Source organism: Microplitis demolitor, chromosome 5 (genome assembly GCF_026212275.2).
Source record: "Microplitis demolitor isolate Queensland-Clemson2020A chromosome 5, iyMicDemo2.1a, whole genome shotgun sequence".
NCBI classification, from domain to species: Eukaryota; Metazoa; Arthropoda; class Insecta; order Hymenoptera; family Braconidae; genus Microplitis; species Microplitis demolitor.
In genome coordinates, this window is record NC_068549.1 from 1 (window position 1) to 21,699 (window position 21,699).

At 25.0% G+C, this 21,699-nt stretch overlaps 6 protein-coding genes across 12 annotated transcripts; 3 read left to right on the forward strand and 3 right to left on the reverse strand.

Annotated features, from left to right (window-relative positions):
• Positions 1–1,560: 1,560 nt before the first annotated feature.
• On the reverse strand, positions 1,561–4,023 carry LOC103575247 (transport and Golgi organization protein 11). Of its 5 annotated transcripts, XM_014441667.2 has the most exons (6): positions 3,771–4,023; positions 3,632–3,691; positions 3,239–3,463; positions 3,022–3,116; positions 2,803–2,960; positions 1,561–2,662 (listed from the first exon to the last, which is right to left on the reverse strand). In XM_014441667.2, the coding sequence occupies exons 2-6, from the start codon at positions 3,660–3,662 to the stop codon at positions 2,449–2,451; spliced, it is 723 nt and encodes a 240-aa protein (XP_014297153.1). In that variant the 5' UTR covers positions 3,663–3,691; positions 3,771–4,023; the 3' UTR covers positions 1,561–2,448. The 5 variants fall into 5 exon arrangements, with proteins under 5 accessions (XP_014297153.1, XP_014297154.1, XP_014297152.1 ...); XM_014441668.2 differs by having other exon boundaries at positions 3,239–3,448; positions 3,632–4,023; XM_014441666.2 differs by having other exon boundaries at positions 3,632–4,022.
• A 173-nt stretch (positions 4,024–4,196) lies between these two features.
• Positions 4,197–9,693, forward strand: LOC103575286 (DNA polymerase alpha catalytic subunit). The gene is made up of 3 exons (XM_053739431.1): positions 4,197–4,538; positions 4,601–4,798; positions 4,864–9,693. The coding sequence occupies exons 1-3, from the start codon at positions 4,526–4,528 to the stop codon at positions 9,501–9,503; spliced, it is 4,851 nt and encodes a 1,616-aa protein (XP_053595406.1). The 5' UTR covers positions 4,197–4,525; the 3' UTR covers positions 9,504–9,693.
• A 44-nt stretch (positions 9,694–9,737) lies between these two features.
• On the reverse strand, positions 9,738–13,218 carry LOC103575245 (zinc finger protein 37). Its single transcript, XM_008554950.3, has 3 exons — positions 12,646–13,218; positions 10,398–12,428; positions 9,738–10,304 (listed from the first exon to the last, which is right to left on the reverse strand). The coding sequence occupies exons 1-3, from the start codon at positions 12,766–12,768 to the stop codon at positions 9,945–9,947; spliced, it is 2,514 nt and encodes an 837-aa protein (XP_008553172.3). The 5' UTR covers positions 12,769–13,218; the 3' UTR covers positions 9,738–9,944.
• Positions 13,219–14,842: 1,624 nt separating this feature from the next.
• On the forward strand, positions 14,843–18,237 carry LOC103575248 (uncharacterized). 2 transcript variants are annotated; one of them, XM_053739446.1, is made up of 5 exons: positions 14,843–14,934; positions 15,501–15,633; positions 17,440–17,619; positions 17,710–17,875; positions 17,991–18,237. In XM_053739446.1, exons 2-5 carry the CDS (start codon positions 15,522–15,524, stop codon positions 18,190–18,192), a joined length of 660 nt encoding a protein of 219 aa, XP_053595421.1. In that variant the 5' UTR covers positions 14,843–14,934; positions 15,501–15,521; the 3' UTR covers positions 18,193–18,237. The 2 variants fall into 2 exon arrangements, with proteins under 2 accessions (XP_053595421.1, XP_008553179.1); XM_008554957.3 differs by having other exon boundaries at positions 14,864–14,930.
• Positions 18,238–18,749: 512 nt separating this feature from the next.
• On the reverse strand, positions 18,750–19,800 carry LOC103575249 (peptidyl-prolyl cis-trans isomerase NIMA-interacting 4). The gene is made up of 4 exons (XM_008554959.3): positions 19,634–19,800; positions 19,320–19,511; positions 19,124–19,243; positions 18,750–19,021 (listed from the first exon to the last, which is right to left on the reverse strand). The coding sequence occupies exons 2-4, from the start codon at positions 19,422–19,424 to the stop codon at positions 18,863–18,865; spliced, it is 384 nt and encodes a 127-aa protein (XP_008553181.1). The 5' UTR covers positions 19,425–19,511; positions 19,634–19,800; the 3' UTR covers positions 18,750–18,862.
• A 209-nt stretch (positions 19,801–20,009) lies between these two features.
• Positions 20,010–21,674, forward strand: LOC103575251 (proteasome subunit beta type-7). Of its 2 annotated transcripts, none has more exons than XM_053739444.1 (5): positions 20,010–20,170; positions 20,262–20,523; positions 20,657–20,836; positions 20,917–21,232; positions 21,323–21,674. In XM_053739444.1, exons 2-5 carry the CDS (start codon positions 20,462–20,464, stop codon positions 21,626–21,628), a joined length of 864 nt encoding a protein of 287 aa, XP_053595419.1. In that variant the 5' UTR covers positions 20,010–20,170; positions 20,262–20,461; the 3' UTR covers positions 21,629–21,674. The 2 variants fall into 2 exon arrangements, with proteins under 2 accessions (XP_053595419.1, XP_053595420.1); XM_053739445.1 differs by having other exon boundaries at positions 20,036–20,095; positions 20,188–20,523.
• Positions 21,675–21,699: the final 25 nt, after the last annotated feature.

Below are 21,699 nucleotides of genomic sequence, written 5' to 3' on the forward strand. Positions count from 1 at the left end.
AGGAAGGGAAAGGGAAAGGAATCTGACATGAACTCACATCTTCATGTTGGTCACGTCTCCTAGGGAACGCTACCTGGTAGGGAACGTGACCAGATTTGTGCCTGACCGCCCCCCGCATGGGGCCTTCGGCCCCATGCCCCGCAAAACACTTGGTCACATTCCCACGTTCTTCCCGTTCCCGGTTTTTATCCATTTTCACTCGATTTCACCTAAATTTACACTTTTTTCGAACTTTTTTTTTTTCAATTTTTTTCCGACCACTTTTCCTGAAACTACATCGAAAATAACAGAATCGACTCGGATTTTTATTTAAATTTTACTCGAAAATCGATTATTTTTTTTTTTTCAAAAAAAAAATTACCCCCACCCCCCAAATTTATTTTTTTTTTAATAGACAATATTTTTCTCTACCCCCTCCGACAATTTTTTATTATAAATTTGTCAATATCTTCGAAGATAATTTCCGCTCAATTTAAGAATAATTTTAATAAAGTTCATATGGCCAATTAAAACGAGGGGGCCGAGGCTTAGATTACTCGACATAGGGTGGGCGCGGGAAGGAGGAAGGGGATCTAAATCGGACCCTCACATTTGGCACTCACAAAAGTGAAAAATTCATTAAAAAATTATTGAAAATTTTGCAATTTTTCAAAGTTCTTTTCAAGCTTCTTAGAATTTTTTATTGCAATTTTTAGCGAAAGTTTTTTTAACTTTTTATATATATTGTTTCTACCATTCTCAACAGATATTGGGCTTTCTTGAAGAAGAAATTGAATAAAAGACCGGGAGGAAAAGGGGAACTTATTATAGACCCATATGATTGACACTCACAAAAAGCAAAATTTCATTAAAAAAAAAAATTGAAATTTTGTAAATATTCTCCAAGTTTTTTGCTAGTTTTTTAAGGATATCTTTTTTATCATTTTTTACGAAAACTGAACTTATTTTAGAACGAATAATTGAAAATTTAATGCAAAAAAATGGAATATTCAAAAAATTTTGGAATTTTTGTCTAAATGTTTTTAAATTTTTTTAATTAAATTTGATATATCATTTTCGAAAAAAATTAGACTTTTTTCTTAAAAAAAAAACCCATAAAAGTACGAGGAGAAGGAGGAAGATCCGCAAGTGACCCATATAGTTAGCACTACTCTTCTAGCTTTCTTCCTGTCTCGGAGTTGTCTCCCTTCAATGACGGACATTTTATCAAATATTGAGGTCTACTGACTGCAGAACTTGACTAGGAACTAGATTCGACCTAATATTGAGCTCCACCAACTGTAGAACGTAACCAGAATGGAGGCTTGACCTAATGTGACGTCTACCAACTATAAAACTTGACCAGAAACAAGACTGGATCTAATACTGAGCTCTAATAATCGTACAACTTGACCAGGAACGAAAATAGACCTAATAATACGCTCTATCAACTACAATAATTGAAAAAGAATAACAGCTGATCCATTTACGACTACAGATACCCAGACGACGTTTACTTAATCATTTATTGCTATCTTTTACTATTTATTACTAAATTAGGATTTAACAAGTGATTACAACTTTAGCAGTGCCAGCAACAAACTTTATTTATTTTACCACTGTGACAATGCATTTCTTACGAATTGTTTTTTTTAATCATAACATAATATGGCCTATTCAATGAATATACAATTATTGTGTAGTATCATTATAAGAATGATTAAAAAAGATATCAACAAAAAAATTTTTATTACCATTCTTGAGTTTTTCTTTTTTTTTTTTCTTTTTTAGTTACTTGTTTCTCCGCTTCTATGTTAGATAATTAACTTAATATTACAATGTCATTTAAAACAATTACTACTGATGATTACAATTGCTATCATTGGAAATCAAACTTTAATAATAATATGTAATGGTGATCATTCATAACTACTATACTATAAATATGTACATACCACATCAACAATCAACGTTAAATAATGACTTGGTACACCGTTATCATTATATTTAATATTAATAACTTGGACTTTAAAATATAAAATTCAAAAAGATCAATATATACTCAATTTAATCGACCTCATCTACACTCGGACTATTTTAACTTGTAAAAATCATATCTATACTGTTGGTTATCCACTATTTAACACGCCGGTTTGAAACTTGAAGTATAAAAATTTTATGAAAAATAATAAGTTAATAGTGTACACACATATTTATGTACCAATTGATAAACAAAAAATTCAACGAAATTTACACAATTAATTATAAATAAAATAATTACTTGTTGATAAAAAAATTATTTTCTCTCATTATTACTTTTTTCTTTTGTTATCATTGTATCACTGTTAATCAAAATTGGTTGCGGCGTTAATATTGAGCACAGCAAATAAAATAATATAAAAAAAACTAATTGGTGAATATCTATGTTAAAAAAAATTGTTATTGTTGTTGTATTATTATTAATAAAATTTAATTTCTGGTTATCCAGTTAAATGCTTTAAAGATGAAATAAGCTACTGTAATGGCATAAATATATTTGTCCCGTTGTTGGCGCTGATACATAACCGATTCTACAGCCATTACTCGACGATTTAGCTTGCCTAATTGACGACGTAAATGTTGAATTTCATCAGATTGGGGCAGTGACACATCTAAAGTACTATTCCAAACTGGAGTCTGTTCTCTATATTATAAAAACAATTGATTAAAGGAAATATGTAATCTGCATGTAGATAATTTTTATTAAACATAAATAATTTTATTAATAATAATATAAATAAAATAATATTTGTATTAATTATCATTATTATTTGTTTTTTTTACCTAATATTGCGCCTGACAATTTGTGTATCACTGATAAAAGTTCCATTAGCAATTGGAGTTGTTGAATTCATTTCTGGCGGATTTCCATAATCATCAATACTATCATCATCAAATGTAGGAAAAAAATGATCACCCAACGTCAAAACTCTCGGCGGTGTCTAAATTAATTTTTAAATTATTAAAACATTCATTTTATTAAAGATAAATACAAAAAATTACCTGAACTCTAGTCATTGTATGTTCCGGTGGTATAACTGAATTTTCAAGAGTCATTTCAATAGGAGGAGCCTTTAATCCAACATGCTGATCGTGTCCTAAATTAAATATAAGCCAACAGATAATATTTATTATTAATATAATTAATTATTAGTTATATTTTAAGATATTTTAAATATAAAATGTTCATATATATATATATATATATATGTATATATACCGACAACAAGAATTCTATCGGGCATATGCATATCGTATACTTTATTAGGGATTGATTGTGTCCAAGATGATCCATTTTTATTTGTGCTATCGTCATTAAATTCATCATCACTGACTCTCAGTGTTTTAGGTAATCTCATTTTATTATTCATTTCATAATTTTGATCATAGAAATTGTCAACTTCACCATTGAATATCGCTCCACTCTGAGCTGTTGACATTTTAACTGCAATTAATATAATAATAATAATAATATTTATAGACTTTTATATCAACATAACCTTAACAAGTATAACTTTTTATTTTAATTGTTTAATTATTATAACAACATAACTTTAAATTACTTATGTAGTATGTAAACTAAATAGTTAAAAATTATAATAAATTTTTCAACCTTTATCATCATCAGGCATTAAATTTGGCATTCTTGTTGTTTTAATAATAATAATGATTACTTTTAATCATAAAATTAGTTTATTGTTATTAAAATTGTAAATTATTTATACAAATAATGATTGCAATTTAACACGAACCTTTTTATTTGTCGTAATATTATTTATTTATGAAAAGTAAAAACTAATTTTTACATACATAAATAGATGATCATTATTATAATACCTTATATAGGAACTTTTTTTTTTATTTAATATGTGATGTAATGTAATAGAGAAGCACACACAGAGAGCGCTGTGGTCACACGATTTTGGTAACACGTACATATATATAACAAGGAAACCAAGTAAATCAATCATAGCTACCAGGGTGCCGCCCTACTGTCTGGCACATAAAACAAAAAATAAACTACCGCCAAATTTAATAATTACTATTCCAGCCATACCAGCTAGTAGTGCTGCCAGAACGTGTGATATTTTTACCCCCTCCTGCCATTACACTCAATGCTATTTCACCTCAGGAGGGGGTAAAAACATCGCACGTTCTGGCAGCACTGGCAGCTACCAACTTCCTTTCCCGCGTTTAACTTAATCGTTACACAAAACGATACAACATAAACACAGACACACACAGCACACACATACTTAAATATACTTAAATATATTACAAAGTAACGAAAACAACTAAAGTATCACGAATGAAAAGACCGCGAAATTATTATTTTCTTATTTTATTTCATTATTTTTGTTTCTATTCATTCATTTTACTTAAATTATATCAAAATATTTACATTATATTTAATTGTGTGTAAAAAATATAAAATATTAATTTTAAATAATTCATTTACCATATAATTGTAATAAGCTATAAATTATATGGTATAACCTAAAATAAAATGGAAGAGAGCCGTAAGTGTATTTAATTAATAATAATTAATATTTTGTTTTATTGATAAATTTAATTATTTTAGCATCAACATCTCGAAGTAAACGACAAAAAATTGATAAATCAGGTCGAAGTGCTGCTTTACAAAAATTAAAAGAATTGAAAGGTAGTAAAAATAAATATAAAATTGAAGAGCTTAAAAATGTATATGATCAAGTTGATGAAAAAGAATATGCAAAAACCGTTGCTACTCGACAGGAATCTGATTGGATTGTAGATGATGGTAAGATATTTTTTTTTTTTTATTTTTTTTTTTTTTTATTTTTATTAATTATATTAAATTTAAAGGTGGAAGTGGATATGTTGAAGACGGTAGAGAAATTTTTGATGATGATTTGGATGATGAAAGTATTGAGAAGGCATCAAAACAAAATTTAGCTGGACCACGTAAACGAAAACGTGATGATGAATCTAAATCAAAAGGTTCTATTGTAAATATGTTCAAAAATATTAAAAAAAATACAATTGAACCTGTTTCATCGGACAACGACAATCTTTTAGCTGATTTACTTGATGAGATTAAAACAAAACAAATTCCATCATCCGAATCAAATAAATCGTCAATCGTCAATAAATTTAAAGTTATACCAAAATCTTGTCAATCATCACCATTATTACTCGAAAATAAATTTGATATCACGAAAAAACTATCAAAGGATGATAATAATGATGATGATAATGATGACGTCCATTCACCACCAACTAAAAAAATTAATATCGATGTAAATTTAATACCTAAACAAGATAAAAAATTAAATAATGTTCAACTAATTAAATCTGAACAACAACAACAACAACAGTTATTGTCAAGTCATGAAATTGATAAAGTGCCTGAGGTAATAGACGATGTTAATTTATTTGATAATTATTTTGATGAACCATTTGACGATATTATTGATGTTACTAATAATCCAGTTACTACAACAACATCTAAATTGTTTTGTAAAAATACAAATAATGTTAATAATTATGGTAATGATGATGATGATGACTTTGATGCAATAATTGGATCAATAGATGAACAAAATCTTTGTAATAATGATAATAAAAATGAATCAACATCTAAAATAAATGATAATCGTCCTAAATTAGAAGATGATGATTTTAATAAAGTTATTGAAACTTTAGATAAAAATTCATTATGGTCTGAATGGGATGGCGAAACAAAAGAAACAATTAAAACAGATACAGAAGATACAATACATGAAAATTTATCATTATATACTGGTTATAATTTATTAAAAGCTGAAATATCAGGTGATGATATTGTTAAATTTTTTTGGTGGGATGCTATGGAAAATCCATATAAAAATCCAGGCGTTGTTAATTTATTCGGTAAAATTTATATTGAATCTTTAGATCGTTATGAATCATGTTGTTTATCTGTTAAAAATATTCCACGTAGAATTTATATTTTACCTAAAGAAAAAATAATAGATAATGATACTGGAATTGAAAGATTAACCACTATGAAAGATGTATATAATGAATTTAAAAATCTTGCTGATAATAATAAAATATATGAATTTCGTAGTTCAACAACAACGAAATATTATGCTTTTGATCGTGAAAATACACCGTTACAATCAGAATATCTTGAGGTAAGATACTCATCATCATATCCAAAATTAGATTCAAATTATACTGGTAATGCTATTGAACATATATTTGGTACAACTGTTAATCCTTTAGAACTTTTATTAATTGAAAGACAAATAAAAGGACCTTGTTGGCTTGATATTAAATTACCAATTCCTATTGAAAATACTTTAACTTGGTCAAAATATCAATTAAATTGTTTTAAAATGGAAAATATAACTGTTTCTAATAATAATAATAACAATGATAATAATAATTTTGATGATAATAATAGTAATACACAATATAAAAAAATACCACCAATGGTTATAATGGCTATTGATGTAAGAACAACATTAAATTATAAAAATAATAATACTGAAATAACAGTTATTGGTATATTAATAAATGATAATTATAATATTGATAAACCATCACCTAAAATAATGTTTAATAAACATTATTGTTTAATAACTCATCCTAAAGATACAAATTGGCCATTATATGCTCGTGATAAATTAAATAATATTGATAAAACAAATGTTATTATTTGTGATACTGAAACAGATGTATTAGAAAATTTTTTAAATATTATTTGTGATACAGATCCTGATTTATTAATAGGATATGATTGTGGTTTTCAATTTGATATTATTTATCGTCGATTAATAGCATTAAATATTAAAAATTTAAATAAAATTGGTAAACTTAAACAAAATATTTCTGGACAATTTTATGGTAATAACAATAATAATAATTCAAAATTATATTTACCATCATTATTTAATGGTCGTCCAATATGTGATATTGTTGTATCAGTTAAAGAATTAAATATTAAAATTCGTAGTTATGATCTTGATAGTATATGTAATGCTGTTTTAAAAACAAAAGAAAATACAATAAAAGAAATAAAACCAATTGAATGCCCAAAATTTTATGAAACAACAGATAAAATAAAAACACTTATTAAAATAACAATGTCTGAAGCATTATATATATTAAAATTAATGTTTGAATTAAATATAATACCATTATCACTTCAAATAACATGTATTGCTGGTAATATATTATCTAAAACATTAATTGGTGGTCGTGCTGAAAGAAATGAATATTTATTACTTCATGCATTTTCTAATAAAGGTTATATAACACCTGATAAACCTAAACCAATAATTAATAAAATTAAAAAAAATAGTTATACTTATAAACAAAAAAAAAAAAGTACATATACTGGTGGTCTTGTATTAGAACCAAAACGTGGATTTTATGATAAATTAATATTATTAATGGATTTTAATTCATTATATCCTAGTATTATTCAAGAATATAATATTTGTTTTACAACATTACCAGGTGTTTGTTATAATGATATTAAAGATATTGATTTACCAAAACAAGATTTAGATATTGGAATAATACCAACAGAAATACGTAAACTTGTTGAAAGTCGTCGTCAAGTTAAAAATTTAATGAAACAACATAATTTAACAAATGAATTAAAAATTCAATATAATATTCGTCAATTGGCATTAAAATTAACAGCTAATTCAATGTATGGATGTCTTGGTGCTGAGCATTGTCGTTTTTATGCTAAAAATTTAGCTGAAATAATAACGTTAAAAGGACGTGAAATACTTGAAGATACTAAAAAAATTGTTGAAAATTTTAATTATGATGTTATATATGGTGATACTGATTCATTAATGATAAATACTAATTGTCTAAATTATGATAAAGCATATGATATTGCTAAATATATTAAAAATAATGTTAATAAACATTATAAAATGCTTGAACTTGATATTGATGGTATATTTAAATATTTATTATTATATCAAAAAAAAAAATATGCTGCTGTTATTATAAATAAATTATCAAATGGTGAAATTCAATTAAATACTGAGTATAAAGGATTAGATATTGTTAGACGTGATTGGTGTCAATTAGCTTGTGATCAAGGTCGTATAATATTAGATATTCTTTTTTCAGATAATATTACTGAAGAACTTAAATATAATAAAATAAGTTCAACTCTTGAGGATACATCATACAAAGTATATAATAATAAATTTCCACTTGAATTATTTATTATAACAAAACAACTTTCAAAAAATCCAAATGATTATCAAAATAATAACAACAACAACAACAACAACAACAACAACAACAGTAAACAACAACAACCTCATGTTGATATTGCTATAAGAATGAATAAAACTGGTGGACGTATGTGGAAAGCTGGTGATACTATTTCATATTTAATATGTAATGATGGTACTAATAATCAACCAAATCAACGAGCATATCATATTGATGAATTTAAAAATAATAATAATTTATCAATTGATTGTATTTATTATTTACGTCATCAAATTTATCCTGTTGTATCACGTATTTGTGAACCCGTTGATATGATAACTGAAATATTAATAATTAAAAATTTAGGTTTACAAGATGTTTGTACAAGAGCAAATATGTTTAAACCACTTTCAATAGATAAATTAAATCATAATATTGATGATAATAATAAATCAATTGAAAATAATTATGATAAATTATATAAAAATTGTCAACCGTTTAAATTTAATTGTATTAAATGTAATACAACTATTGAAATTAAAAAATTTTTATATAATTTTTCACAAGGCTCTAAACCATCATTATATCAATGTGTTAATACAAATTGTAATTATCCTCTTTGGAAAAATTCAAATACAATATATAGTGCTGTATTTAAAAATATTAAAACAATTGTTCAACGATATTATCGACAAAATTTTATTTGTAATAATTCAAAGTGTAAAAAAATTCAAAGAAAAATATTTATAAGCGGACGAATTCAATTACCAATGTGTATTTATTGTGGCCGTAGTTATTTAACTAAAACTTATACGGATAGAGAATGTTGGAATCAAATTAATTTTTATCGTTACATTTTTGATTCAACACAAATTGACAATAATAATTTAACAACAATCGTTGAATCAAATTCACATGAGATGCTTGATGTTTATAAAACAGCTAAAGAAATAATTGAATCTTATTTAATCAGAAGTCGTTTTTCTCTTGTAAGTTATAAAATATTTTATTTTTTGAGAAAAAGAAAAAACAATGATTACAAACATCAACCTAAAAATAATCTCAACATCACATTTGATGATAATAATGATGATGATGATGATGATAATAATGATGATAAATCAAATGATAACAACACTTCGAATTTCATGTCACAAGAAACGTTTTTATCAAATAAAGTTAATGATGTAATCAGTAAAGTTGTAATTTGGGAAACTGCAGACAGTGAACAATCTACCACTAAATATATGCAAAAAGGAAATACAAAATGATAAAATAATAATAATAATTTTATACAGTAAACATTCTTTATTATTTTTTTAATTAATAAAATATATCAATCGGCGCTTTTTTTTTTCTTTTTTCTTTTTTTTATTGTTTAATATATAAGAGTATGTAATTATTATGAATAAGCATATTACATGTATTACTTTTTATTTTGTAATAAATAATTCAAATATATTGGCATTGTTTCTTATTTTTTAGTTTTATCAATTTTAAATATAAAATAAAAAAAAAAATTGTATAAATTTTTGTAATAATAGTAATAATTTTATCTCTTAGTATATAAAAATTTTGATAGTAAAAATAGTCAAAAATTTGAAATAATAAACATTAATTACAATATCGTATAATATATAACCCAAACTAGAACAAAAATAAAAAATAAATCACAATTTTTTAAAAAATGGTTTTGTTTTAACATATAAATTTTATCTTGGATGAATTAAATCTGGTTCAGAAATAGTTGAGATATTGTAAAAATTATATGGCAAATGAGACGGCAGGAAAGTCTGAAGTGTCGCTGGAACAGGATTAAAATATGTCCCACCATTTCTTTCTTCAAATACTGTAGTAGTAGTAGTAGTAGTAGTAGTAGTAGTAGTAGTAGTAGTAGTAGTAGTAGTTGTGGTTGAAGTAGTAGTAGTAGTAGCACTATTATTAGTCGTAGTAGTAATATCATTATCTTGTGTTATCGATACATCCGCTTGATAAGCATGAATTGATGAAGGAATTGTCTGGACAACAATTGGCTGTGCAGCGGTAATATGATGAGGAACTGTATGAATTACCTATTATAAAAAAAAATTAAGTAAATGTATACATGAATTTATATGATTTTAAAAATATTGTAAAAAATAATAACATAATAATTAATAAATTACTTGAACAATAGAAGTTGGTACGGCTGTAGATAAAATCATATCATTTTGATGTCTTGTAGCTTGGGTAAGAGTTGTTGTTGTCTGATTATGCTGTTGCTGTTGATGATGGTCATCATTGTTGTTGTCAAGTGGCTCATGATTATTGGTAGACTGCTGTTTATAATATTTTGTATGGGAAGTATTAATTCCGTGTCTTCTTTTCATATGTTTATTGTAATTTGGCCAGTTAGTAAAATGATGTTGACATTCAAGACAACTATAAGGACGTTCTCCAGTATGCTGTCTACGATGTGTTGTTAATATTCCTTTAAAACGAAAACATTTACCACAAAATTCACAAGTGAATGGCATTGCACCCGTATGTATCCTATGATGTTCTCTTAATGTACCTTTTTCACGAAAAGTTCTACCGCAAACAGCACATTGATGTGGTTTATCACCAGTATGAACAGTTTCGTGTTTTTTTAATTGTAATGGCGTTTTAAATGCTTTTGGGCACTGAGTACATTTATATGGTTTATCAGCAGAATGAGTAAGAAAATGTGCTTCTAAATTACCTTTTTGTATAAAACTCTTTCCACATTGATCACACGTAAAATTTTTAACACCTGAATGTATACGTTTATGCGTTACTAAATTTGGTTTTGTTGAAAATCTTTTATCACATTGATCACATGGATATCTATTTTTCATAGTTTCAGGTAAATGACAACGACTATGAATATATAATGCACTTTGTTGTCGAAATGATTTACCGCATGTCTGACAAACATAAGGACGATCTTGATTGTGAATTGAACAATGTGAGTCAAGAACTTTTTTATGTGAAAATGATTTACCGCATATATCACAATTGTATTTTGATTTTATTTTGTGTCTTTTAACGTGTGTCAAAAAACCATAATATTTTTCATATACTTTACAACATTGGACGCACATATATTTTGCCTGCTGATTGTGTATAATCTGATGATGTTTTTCAAGCATTTCCAAACATGGAAGTTTATCATTACAGTCAGTGCATAGCCATGGATATTTATCTAAACTATTTTCTTTTTGTTTTCGTCTACTTTTTAATGATTCACTTCGAGTTTTGTATCCAGAAGCAACCACATCACTATTTTCATCAGATTCACAACCAGCAATGATTTCTCTATCTGAATCTGTTCCTGTCATATAATTATCGGGAATTTTAAAGCTACCTTTTATTTTTTTTTTATTATTTTCAACGTCTAGTTCCTGTTCTTTATCATCATTATTTTCATCATCATCGTCATCGTCATCATCATCATCATTATCATCATCATCATCGTCGTCATCATCATCATTAATATTATTATTATTATTATTATTATTATTGTTGTTGTTATTGTTATTATTACTATTACTATTACTATTACTATTATTATTATTATTATTATTATTGTCATCATCATTGTCATTTTTATTTTTACTTTGCTTCTCGTCGTTTTTTCTCTCTTTATCCTCTTGTTGTTTATCAATCGTAATAGTAACATTACTTGAAGATGCCACAATATTTTTCATTTGATTTTTGCTTTTTAATTTTTCTTTATGCTTAATAATCACTTTACTAATAGATCCATTTTTTAATTCAAAGTCTGCATCTAAATCAATTTCTTCAGTTTTTATTGGACTACTGTATTGATGATGATCAATATTATTGAAATAATTGATTGGTTTATCATTGGATTCATTTACAGAATCACTGTTTATAAAATAATTATTATTATTACTATTAGCTGTTTGAAAAGGATCTCGTTGCTTTGAAAATTTTTTATCAGTCTTTTCCGTGGATTCTTTACATTTTTTTTCCTCAGTGGATATTACATTAGACTGAATTAATTCTATCGACTGATGCTGAAAACTTTTATCGTTGAATTTTAATTCAATCAATGACTGTCTTAATAAAGTTTGCGCCTGGTTTGCTTGTTTATAAAAATCACTGCATTGATTTAAAACAACACAACAGTCAATACAAATTGACTGGGGAAGATCATCGGTCGTAGAAATCTAAAAATAATAATAGGTATAATTAAAATTATCTTTCAAATAGTATAAATTTAAATCTTGTTGAGTATATTTGAACGAGTGTAAAATATTTTCTACGTAAGTGAATAATCAGCTTGGACCGAGTTAGCGTTAGCAAAACGCATTTCATTGCTTCGCAAATGAGTTGCGTAAAAATTATATAAAAAATAATAATACTAATAAAAAAATAAATAAATACCTGAATGTGAAGATGTTTACTTATTTTAGCAGAAATATCAAGCTTTTGACCTTCACTGTTATTAATACCAATTAAATCAGTTTTTGATTCGGCACATAGCCGGCAAAGTTCTTGCTTTGACATTGTACTATTTATATAATTTATCACTTACATATCAATTTTTTAATTTTAAATACATTTATTGTTACTCCAAATGTCATATAATAATGTTTTTTTTTTTTTTTTTTTTTTTTTTTTTTTTTTTTTATTTTATTTTATTTTATTTTTTATTAATCTAATTTAATTTTTTTCATGAACAATCAATGAGTGAGGACGCTAAAATGCAGGCAGACATGTTGATATTTATCATAACTTTTTATGCTTTTTATATTGTATACATACAAAGATAAAAAAAAATAATGTTTTTTCTACACGCATCGAATAATAAATAACAAAATTATTGATATAAAATAACATACACACTTGCTCATATTAGATTTGCCACAACTAACTAATGAAATGGATATTAGAAAAATATATTGTAACCATAATAAATATTATAATTTACTATAATAATAAAAAATATAAAGTAGATAAAAAAAAAAAAAAAAAAAAAAAAATATCGAATTATTGATGCGCATGCTCGTTGATATCAGCGCAGCAGCGCTATCTGGTTTAACATTTTTTTACAGAAATTAAAATTTTAAAAGTTTTTTATTATACAATATATATAAATATACAAATAACAATATTAATATTTTATAAGTATGTAAATGTAAATATTTAAAAATAATTTTAACAATATAATATATTTTCAATAAAATACAGTACAATAAATTAATTTATAAAATAAAAATTAAATTCAAAAATTGTAAATTCTCAAATTGAAAGCATGGAAAATATTTTCATTTTATGTTTACTAAAAATATATCTTAATAAAATTCTAACGGAACTCTGAAAATTATTGAAACGAGTTTCTAATTTTTTTTTTTTTTACCTATTTAAAAACTTGTCAATTTATGTATTTTGTAATTATAACTTTTTTTTAATGCAATAAATGTACAAATTTTTGTAATATATATAGAATAATGTATTAATGCAGATATACATGAAATATTGGGAAAAAAACAATATGTAATTCTTTTTAGTGAGTAAAAAATAAAAAAAATTCTTGTATCATCGTTTTCACTCTTTCATGTAACCTTGACATAGATCTTTCGTTTCTCCTGCCCTTTTATAATACTAATTCTAGGAATTTTTTATATGATATTTCTTATTCCGCATGTGACTATATAGGTATACATTTTATGTGGCTTGCTGATAAACAATATACAAAATTTATTTTTATCGCTATTATAAATACTCGAAAATTAATAATTAATAATAACATCAATAATACGGCAACTGCGGCGATATTATTGCATCAAAATTATAATAATAAATAAATATTTATTTTATTTGAAGAAGAAATTTATTATTATTATTATTATTATTATTATTATTATTATTATTATTATTATTATTATTATTTAAATGTCAATTAAAATAGTGCATGTATACTGATATTTATAATAAAAGATTATTAATTTTTACATGCACACACCTCAAGCTCAAAAAAGCGTTTACAGACTCTTATTTCTCTCGAGTTTGCAGTATACCTTATCTGATGATAAAACTTTATGCTAAGGCTAGAACTAATAATAATTTTTAAATTATTTAAAATTAAATATATAATATTTATTATAGTTAAATAATTTCAATTATTTTTAAAATAATACATAAAAAATAATTTCATAAACCAAACAAGAATAAGACACTTTTTTTAAATTCCTTTACTATTCCTCTACTATTACTGCTGATTATACTTATTTGGTGAAAGTCATATTCGTTCGTTTGTCAAATACAAATAAGTAATTATAAAATATATTATAGATAATAATAATAATTTCAACTGAATTATTTTTAATATTTATAATGTTAATATAAAAAACAAAAATATATGTATTTTATAATATTAATTAACAGTTATTTTATTGTATTTAGTGATTTTACTTTAAACTTTTAAAAAATTTTTAATCTATAATATGAAAAAGCCGTATCGCTTATTATTAGTTAATAATATATATAAAAATGTATTGTTGTTTTTGTTATTGCTATTATTTTTATATTATACATATTAGCTCAAAATTTTGTGAACCGCTGTTGTCATCAAGTCATGATGATGCTATAGGTACATCTTTTAGGACGAACTTGTGTATATATACAAGTACTGTGAGTGGAGAAGCGCAGTCAAACTTGGAACTTTCGTAAGTAAGCATTATATTTGTTTATTTTATTATTATAGAAATATTTTTCTAATTTATTTAACCTAATATTAATTGGTTATTATTAATATTAAAATTTAATTAAAATACAAATTATATCGTTTTTTATATCTTTTTTTTTTTATTTGTAATTATTAATGAATCTTTACTTAAAAAAATAAATAAATAATAAAAATAAATGAGATTAATAATCGTGTTTGAAATTTTAACAGATATTTAATAATATAATATTTTTCTTAAATAATAAAACAATATAAAAAAAATAAGCTATATTAATATGAAATAAGTATATTTATTCTTTTTTCTTACATAAATATTGAGTATATTTCAATAGAGGATAGTATTTCAGAATTATCAAACCAAATTTTGATTTTTTAAGAATAACCGTCATTAAAAGTTATATTTAAGATACCAGAGATTAACAAAATTGTGTTAAATAAAAAGAAAAATATTAATTTATATATATAAAATTAATAACTTGTTTTACGTATTAACTAGTTTACTAAACTATCTAATATTATGATTGACATAGAGTTGTATAAATGATTTAAGTTTCAGATAAGAGAAAAAAATATGTGGCGATTTATCATCCTTGGAGTTTTAATAGCAGCAGCGACCGGGCAATTTCAGGCACAACCATCCGGTAGAATTCTTGAACCACCAATTCCTCCGCTCTGCGCTCAAAGTAAGTCATTCGTCACTTATTTGTATTTATTTAAAAAAAAATTAATTAATTAATTAATATACAATTATTAAGTAAAGAAAGTAAAAATGGCAATAATATTAAATATCATTAAAAAATTTTAATAATTAATTATCACACATAACGTATATTATGTATCAATTTCATTATAATATAGTCGTTGTTATATGAGTTATTTTCTCTTTCTTACCACGTAGAATTTCTTTTCTCTTCATCGTTTTTATTTGCAGAATGTTAATAACAATAATAATAATAATAATAATAATAAATGTTTAAAAGTTGAAAATAATAATCATTATTTTTATTTTCAACTCATATTTTTTAAATTTGATCGTGAGCAACAAGAGAAATCTTTGAGTATACTTACTCAATAATAAATTTATATCGACCTTCTTAGAAAGTGTTACTCTTCACTTTGTACAGCTTAAATAAATATAAATAAAGGCATACTACTAAGGAAAGAAAAGCAGGGTCGTGAGTTTGAATAAATGATTTTAGTCGTACAGCTAGCCACGAATAATAATAATCAATTTCTCGTCAACAATTGTTGAAATAAGACAAAAAATTAAAAAACAATCATCGTTTAGTTTGGAAAAAAAATAAACTCGATATACATCGTTTTGAATATATATATATATATATATATATATATATATATATATATATATATATATATATATATATATATATAATGACAACAACGGAGTAGAGTATTTATGATTCACCTGCCATTGAATTCTTTGAGGAATTCAAAATGACCCGGATCACCTGCGGCGACTCTCCAATATCCCCGTCACGTTCAACCTCACGTTGTTGAATATATATATATATATATATGTGGTTATGCGTGTTTTGTATTTAATAAAGTCCTCATTAGCATAAATGGGCCGGCACTCTTTTCTTCCGTTAAATATATATATATATATATAAAGTTTGAAAAAAAAGTTTTGTGTGTCGTTGAGAATGTTTCAATGTCTAGGTCATATATCGCTTGAAATGTCGTTGTGGGTCATGTAAGGCTGGATTCCCTCTGGGCGATTCACCTAAATTTCACTTGCGGGTTGTTTTTTTTTTTTTTCTTTTTTTTTCAATATTGAAAATCTTCAAATATTGTCATTTATTTTATATAAAAAATTTTCATTTGAAATAACAATAAATTGATAGCATATTGTTATTCATCATTAAAAAAAATGTTTTTAGTTAAAAAAAATTACTTTACCGAAATTACCAGCTTTTCTTGACCGCAGATTGTTAATAGCCGCCCGCATTGAGGAAGTGAAACTTTTGATAATAGAATACAAATTCTTACAATTTAAGTATGTCATTAGTCAAATAATAATAAAGAAACAAATTTATTACTAATTAAAAGACGAAAAAATATGAAAAAATAATCCGGATAAATTAAATAAAGTTAATGTAATAATAATAATTATCTGATGATTATATCAAAGTAATCAAATATTATCACCTAGTAAAAGAACTTTTAAAATATTACAGATCGTAATTTTTTTGATTTGTTTTATTGTCACGTTGCAGCTTTAATAGATGACCGCGTTACATATATTATAACAACCATAGCAATTAATGGCTCGTAAAAGAAATTATAGATGAGCTGTTAAATTTAAATATAGACAATACAATTATTTTATTAATTATGTAATGGATACATACAAATTTATGAATTCATAATAATATATGACAATAATAATGATAATAATCATATAATTAACCAACTCTTTGTATTGTCAAGTTAAAAATGGTGATAATGTATTATATATTTTAATGCAGGAACAATTCATGAGAGATTTAATGGAAAAGGATACTATTATTCTTGGGCAGATCCAAGGACAGCTGGTCAAGAAGTTGACTGGTTATCTGGAAGAAATTTCTGTAGGCAACGTTGCATGGACCTAATTTCATTGGAGACTTATAAAGAAAATGAATTTATTAAAAGTCGTATAGTCCAAAGTAATTTATTTATTATTTATTATTTATTATTATTAATAGGCTATTTAAAAATTTATTCAATATTATTATAAATAAATTTTTTTTTCTTAGACAAGGTCAAGTATATATGGACTTCTGGACGTTTATGTGACTTTAATGGATGCGATCGTCCTGATCTTCAACCATTAAATATAAATGGGTGGTTTTGGACTGCTGAATTACAAAAACTTGCACCTACAACTGATCGTAATCAAAACGATTGGTCTGAAAGTGGAGGGTAATGTTAATTTTTACTAATTTATATGGATATATTAAAAATTTAATAAGATAAATAAATACTATGGTTAAACGTTTAAAACGAAAGAATAAAAAATTGATTTTTGTTTTTTTAGCATTGGTAAGCCTCAACCAGATAATCGTGAAGCAATCCAGGGTGGAGCACCAGAAAATTGTCTAGCAGTACTTAATCAATTTTACAACGATGGAGTTAATTGGCACGATGTCGCTTGTCATCATAAGAAACCCTGGGTTTGCGAAGAAAATGATTCACTCCTTAAATACGTTAGATACACTAATCCAAATCTCAGAGTATAATCATAATTAAATTTTAAAAATAATAATAAACCTTAATAATGATAATTATCTATTTATATTATGTCAACGGCTAATCATCAATGAAGCAGCCGTAGAAACCGTCTATTTATTTAATTTTATTATTATTATTATTTTCTTTTTTTTAAATTTTCGTATTCTTATTAATAAATGAAAATTATGAGTATATTTAGAAAAGAAAAAAAAATATATATATATATGTATATCCAGAGGGTGAAATCACCCCTCAAAGTTTAGGCTCCAAAAGGGTGTTTTTCAAAATTTGCATATTTTCAGTTTGAATAATCAAATAGAAACAAGGGCATCATTTTCGGAGTGAAAAATTATGAAAAATGCCTTTAGTTTCATAATAAAGTAATAAATTGAACGAAAGGGTTAAAATTCACAAAACTTTAATAAAAAAAATGTATACAATGGATTTCAACGAAATCAACGGCATATATCATATACGGGGTTATATCATTAATACTGAATTATTTGCATAAAAAAATTATTAATTAGTGTGTAGATAAACCATTAAATATATAATAAAATGTATGTATATTTTTTTTTCCTTTTTAATAAAAACGATTTATTGTAGCAATAAAAATATATATTTACAAAAATTATTGTTAATAATTTATATTAATTATATGGAGGGGTGTAAAAAAAATTATTTTTTTCCCTCTATCATTATTATATGGTAGCCAAATTTTGTTTTAACTGGAGGATCGGTGTATACTGGATTGGCTAGAGTAGATACAGGTAAAGCAAAAGCTGCATCTTGAAATGGGCCAACCATCGATCCTCTAGTCATCCATCCAAGATCTCCCTATATTTTTTTAATCATTTAATTATTTAATTATTTAATTATAATAATAAAGTTGAAAAAATTTTAATTATTAACAGTTTGAGATAATAAAATTGTACATACTCCTGAACGAGCTTTATCTTCACTGTACGTAGCGGCTATTTCATTAAATTTTTGTCCAGCTTTTAATTTTTCCAAAGCTTCGATAATTTTTGATTGCTTTTCACACAAAATGTGTCTAACCTTGTTTTAAAATTTTATTATTTATAATTATAAATATATTTATTTATTATATAATTATTATTTTAATTTTCATTACCTTTATAGAGGTGCCTCCTTTTTTTTCACTTTTTCCTTTATCACTTTCATCACTATTTTTTGTTGACTTTCCTGATTTTGATCCACTTGTTTTTTTTGGTGGCATTATTATTATTCCTATATACCTTAATTTTCTTCTATTATTGTTGATTGTATCTATAAATTTATATTGAAATGCCGTATTTGAGGTTATCTACATAAATTAAAAAAAAAAACGAAATCCCTAATGAGAAATGTAAATAAGTAGTGAAAAAAAAATTTATTTTAGAGAATTTACGCAAGGGGACCAAAATAGTGTAAAGTGGAGGAAATTACTTTAATCTCTTTATTCTAAATAAAAATAATAAAGAGATAATCGAATTAGCAGGTAGAGTACGGTAGTTTTTATCATCAGTTTTTACTATCAGATCAGTTCTTATTGTGTAACTAAATTAATATACTGAAGTTCGCCAACGTCTAATAATAATAATAATAATAATAATAATAATAATAATAATAATAATAATAATAATTATGGCGTTTTTTTTTAACAATAAAATATAAAGAAAAAAAAAAAAATACATAAATTGAAAAAATCGCCACTGTAATTTTTAAAATTTTCTACGTGTGCATATTTTTATTTTTTATTTTTTTGTAATTGGTTTGTTGAAAAAAAAAAATTCGAAAATTACTAATTGTTTGCTAACTTCAGGATCATACTAAACTATACAGTCTAGGTATACTAGGTATGGTATAGTCCGGGATTTACAAATTAATGTTACCAACAGTTTTTTGGTGGTAAGTGAAAAAAAATAATAATAAAATCTCCTTCGAAGAAAATTTTAGTGGGTAAAGATTACACAAAAATACCATGTAAGCATCTATTTTAGATTTTAATTAAAAAAAGTTGAAGTATTTGCATTTGAGCATTATTGCATCCATTGTACCTAAATATATACAATAGTATAGGTATTTATCACCATCATCACGAAGCATCCGCAGCGCCATCGAACCAGCGCATAGCTTAGGAATATCAGTAATAATATTGGTATAATCATAATCAGTTTTGATCTTTCAATTAGTCTGCGTTAGTTTGAACAAAATAAAAAAACCAAGTTTTTATTATTGATAAAAAAAAAAATTTTAATTAAAAATAATAGAAGAATGTCATCAGTACTAGTTCCGGAAATTCCTGCTCCAGGATTTTCTTTTGATTTATGTAAAAGGTAAACATATATAATAACTAAATTATAACCATAACCTGATTTAATTTTGTTTTTGAATACTGCTGTGTCATTTAAATTTTTAATCACTTGGTTTGTTAAATAATTAATAATATTTATTTAAACCAATTTATAGAAATGAATTATTGGCTAAAAAAGGATATGCGGCACCAAAAGCTCAAAAAACCGGTACTACAATCGTCGGGATAATTTATAAAGACGGTGTAATTCTTGGTGCTGATACTCGTGCTACTTCTGGTACAATAGTAGCTGATAAAAACTGTTCGAAAATTCACTTTCTGTCTCAAAATATTTAGTAAGTATTTTTATATTTTTTTAAGTATCTAATTTATTAATAATAATAATAATAATAATTATTATTATTATTTAATTTAGCTGTTGCGGAGCTGGTACAGCAGCAGATACTGAAAAAACAACAGAAATGATAGCAAGTCAGTTAGAATTACATCGTCTAAATACAGGACGTGTACCACGAGTTGTAACAGCTAATAGAATGCTAAAACAGCATTTATTTCGTCATCAAGGACACATTGGTGCTGCTCTAGTACTTGGAGGTGTTGACATTGATGGTCCACATTTGTATGCTATTTTTCCTCATGGTTCTAGTGAAAATTACATGTTTACTACTATGGGATCTGGTTCTTTAGCTGCAATGGCTGTATTTGAAAGCCGATGGAGACCTGGATTAACTGTAATTCTTTTCTTTATTATTATTATTTTAATTTTTTTTCATAAATTTTTTAAATATTTAAATAATTATTCAATTTAACAAAATAAATAGGAAGAAGAAGGAAAAGAATTAGTAGCAGACGCAATTCGTGCTGGAGTCTTCAATGATTTGGGATCAGGTTCCAATGTTGATATTTGTGTGATACGCAATAACGAAGTACGTGGTGGAGTATTTGATTCTCGTAGCGTTGATTATATTCGTCCGTATGATATTGCTAATGAAAAAGGTAAACGTCAAGGTTCTTATCGTTATAAACGTGGTACAACAGCTGTTCTTGATAAATCAGTGCGCCCAATTGTCATTGAACATGAAGCTATACGTAAAATTGAGTTGGAATCAATGGATACATCATCTTAAAAATAATACATTATTTTTATTAATAAATATATACCAATACATCAAATTTTTCATCTTTCTTTTCTTTTTTT

Bases quoted from the DNA above. Each gene is read 5' to 3' on its own strand.
- LOC103575249 (XM_008554959.3), bottom strand. From the start codon at position 19,424: ATGCCACCAAAAAAAACAAGTGGATCAAAATCAGGAAAGTCAACAAAA. The intron at 19,244-19,319 runs GTAATGAAAATT...TTTTAAAACAAG, and splicing joins AAGGAGGCACCTCTATAAAG to GTTAGACACATTTTGTGTGA. The intron at 19,022-19,123 runs GTATGTACAATT...AAAAAAATATAG, and splicing joins AAGATAAAGCTCGTTCAGGA to GGAGATCTTGGATGGATGAC.
- LOC103575245 (XM_008554950.3), bottom strand. From the start codon at position 12,768: ATGTCAAAGCAAGAACTTTGCCGGCTATGTGCCGAATCAAAAACTGAT. The intron at 12,429-12,645 runs GTATTTATTTAT...TATTATTTTTAG, and splicing joins GTAAACATCTTCACATTCAG to ATTTCTACGACCGATGATCT. The intron at 10,305-10,397 runs GTAATTTATTAA...TTTTTATAATAG, and splicing joins TACCAACTTCTATTGTTCAA to GTAATTCATACAGTTCCTCA.
- LOC103575248 (XM_053739446.1), top strand. From the start codon at position 15,522: ATGTGGCGATTTATCATCCTTGGAGTTTTAATAGCAGCAGCGACCGGG. The intron at 15,634-17,439 runs GTAAGTCATTCG...ATTTTAATGCAG, and splicing joins TCCTCCGCTCTGCGCTCAAA to GAACAATTCATGAGAGATTT. The intron at 17,876-17,990 runs GTAATGTTAATT...TTGTTTTTTTAG, and splicing joins GATTGGTCTGAAAGTGGAGG to CATTGGTAAGCCTCAACCAG.
- LOC103575247 (XM_014441667.2), bottom strand. From the start codon at position 3,662: ATGCCAAATTTAATGCCTGATGATGATAAAG. The intron at 3,464-3,631 runs GTTGAAAAATTT...TATTAATTGCAG, and splicing joins AATGCCTGATGATGATAAAG to TTAAAATGTCAACAGCTCAG. The intron at 2,663-2,802 runs GTAAAAAAAACA...TTTATAATATAG, and splicing joins ATTGTCAGGCGCAATATTAG to AGAACAGACTCCAGTTTGGA.
- LOC103575251 (XM_053739444.1), top strand. From the start codon at position 20,462: ATGTCATCAGTACTAGTTCCGGAAATTCCTGCTCCAGGATTTTCTTTT. The intron at 20,524-20,656 runs GTAAACATATAT...ACCAATTTATAG, and splicing joins TCTTTTGATTTATGTAAAAG to AAATGAATTATTGGCTAAAA. The intron at 20,837-20,916 runs GTAAGTATTTTT...TATTTAATTTAG, and splicing joins TTTCTGTCTCAAAATATTTA to CTGTTGCGGAGCTGGTACAG.
- LOC103575286 (XM_053739431.1), top strand. The intron at 4,799-4,863 runs GTAAGATATTTT...TTAAATTTAAAG, and splicing joins TGATTGGATTGTAGATGATG to GTGGAAGTGGATATGTTGAA.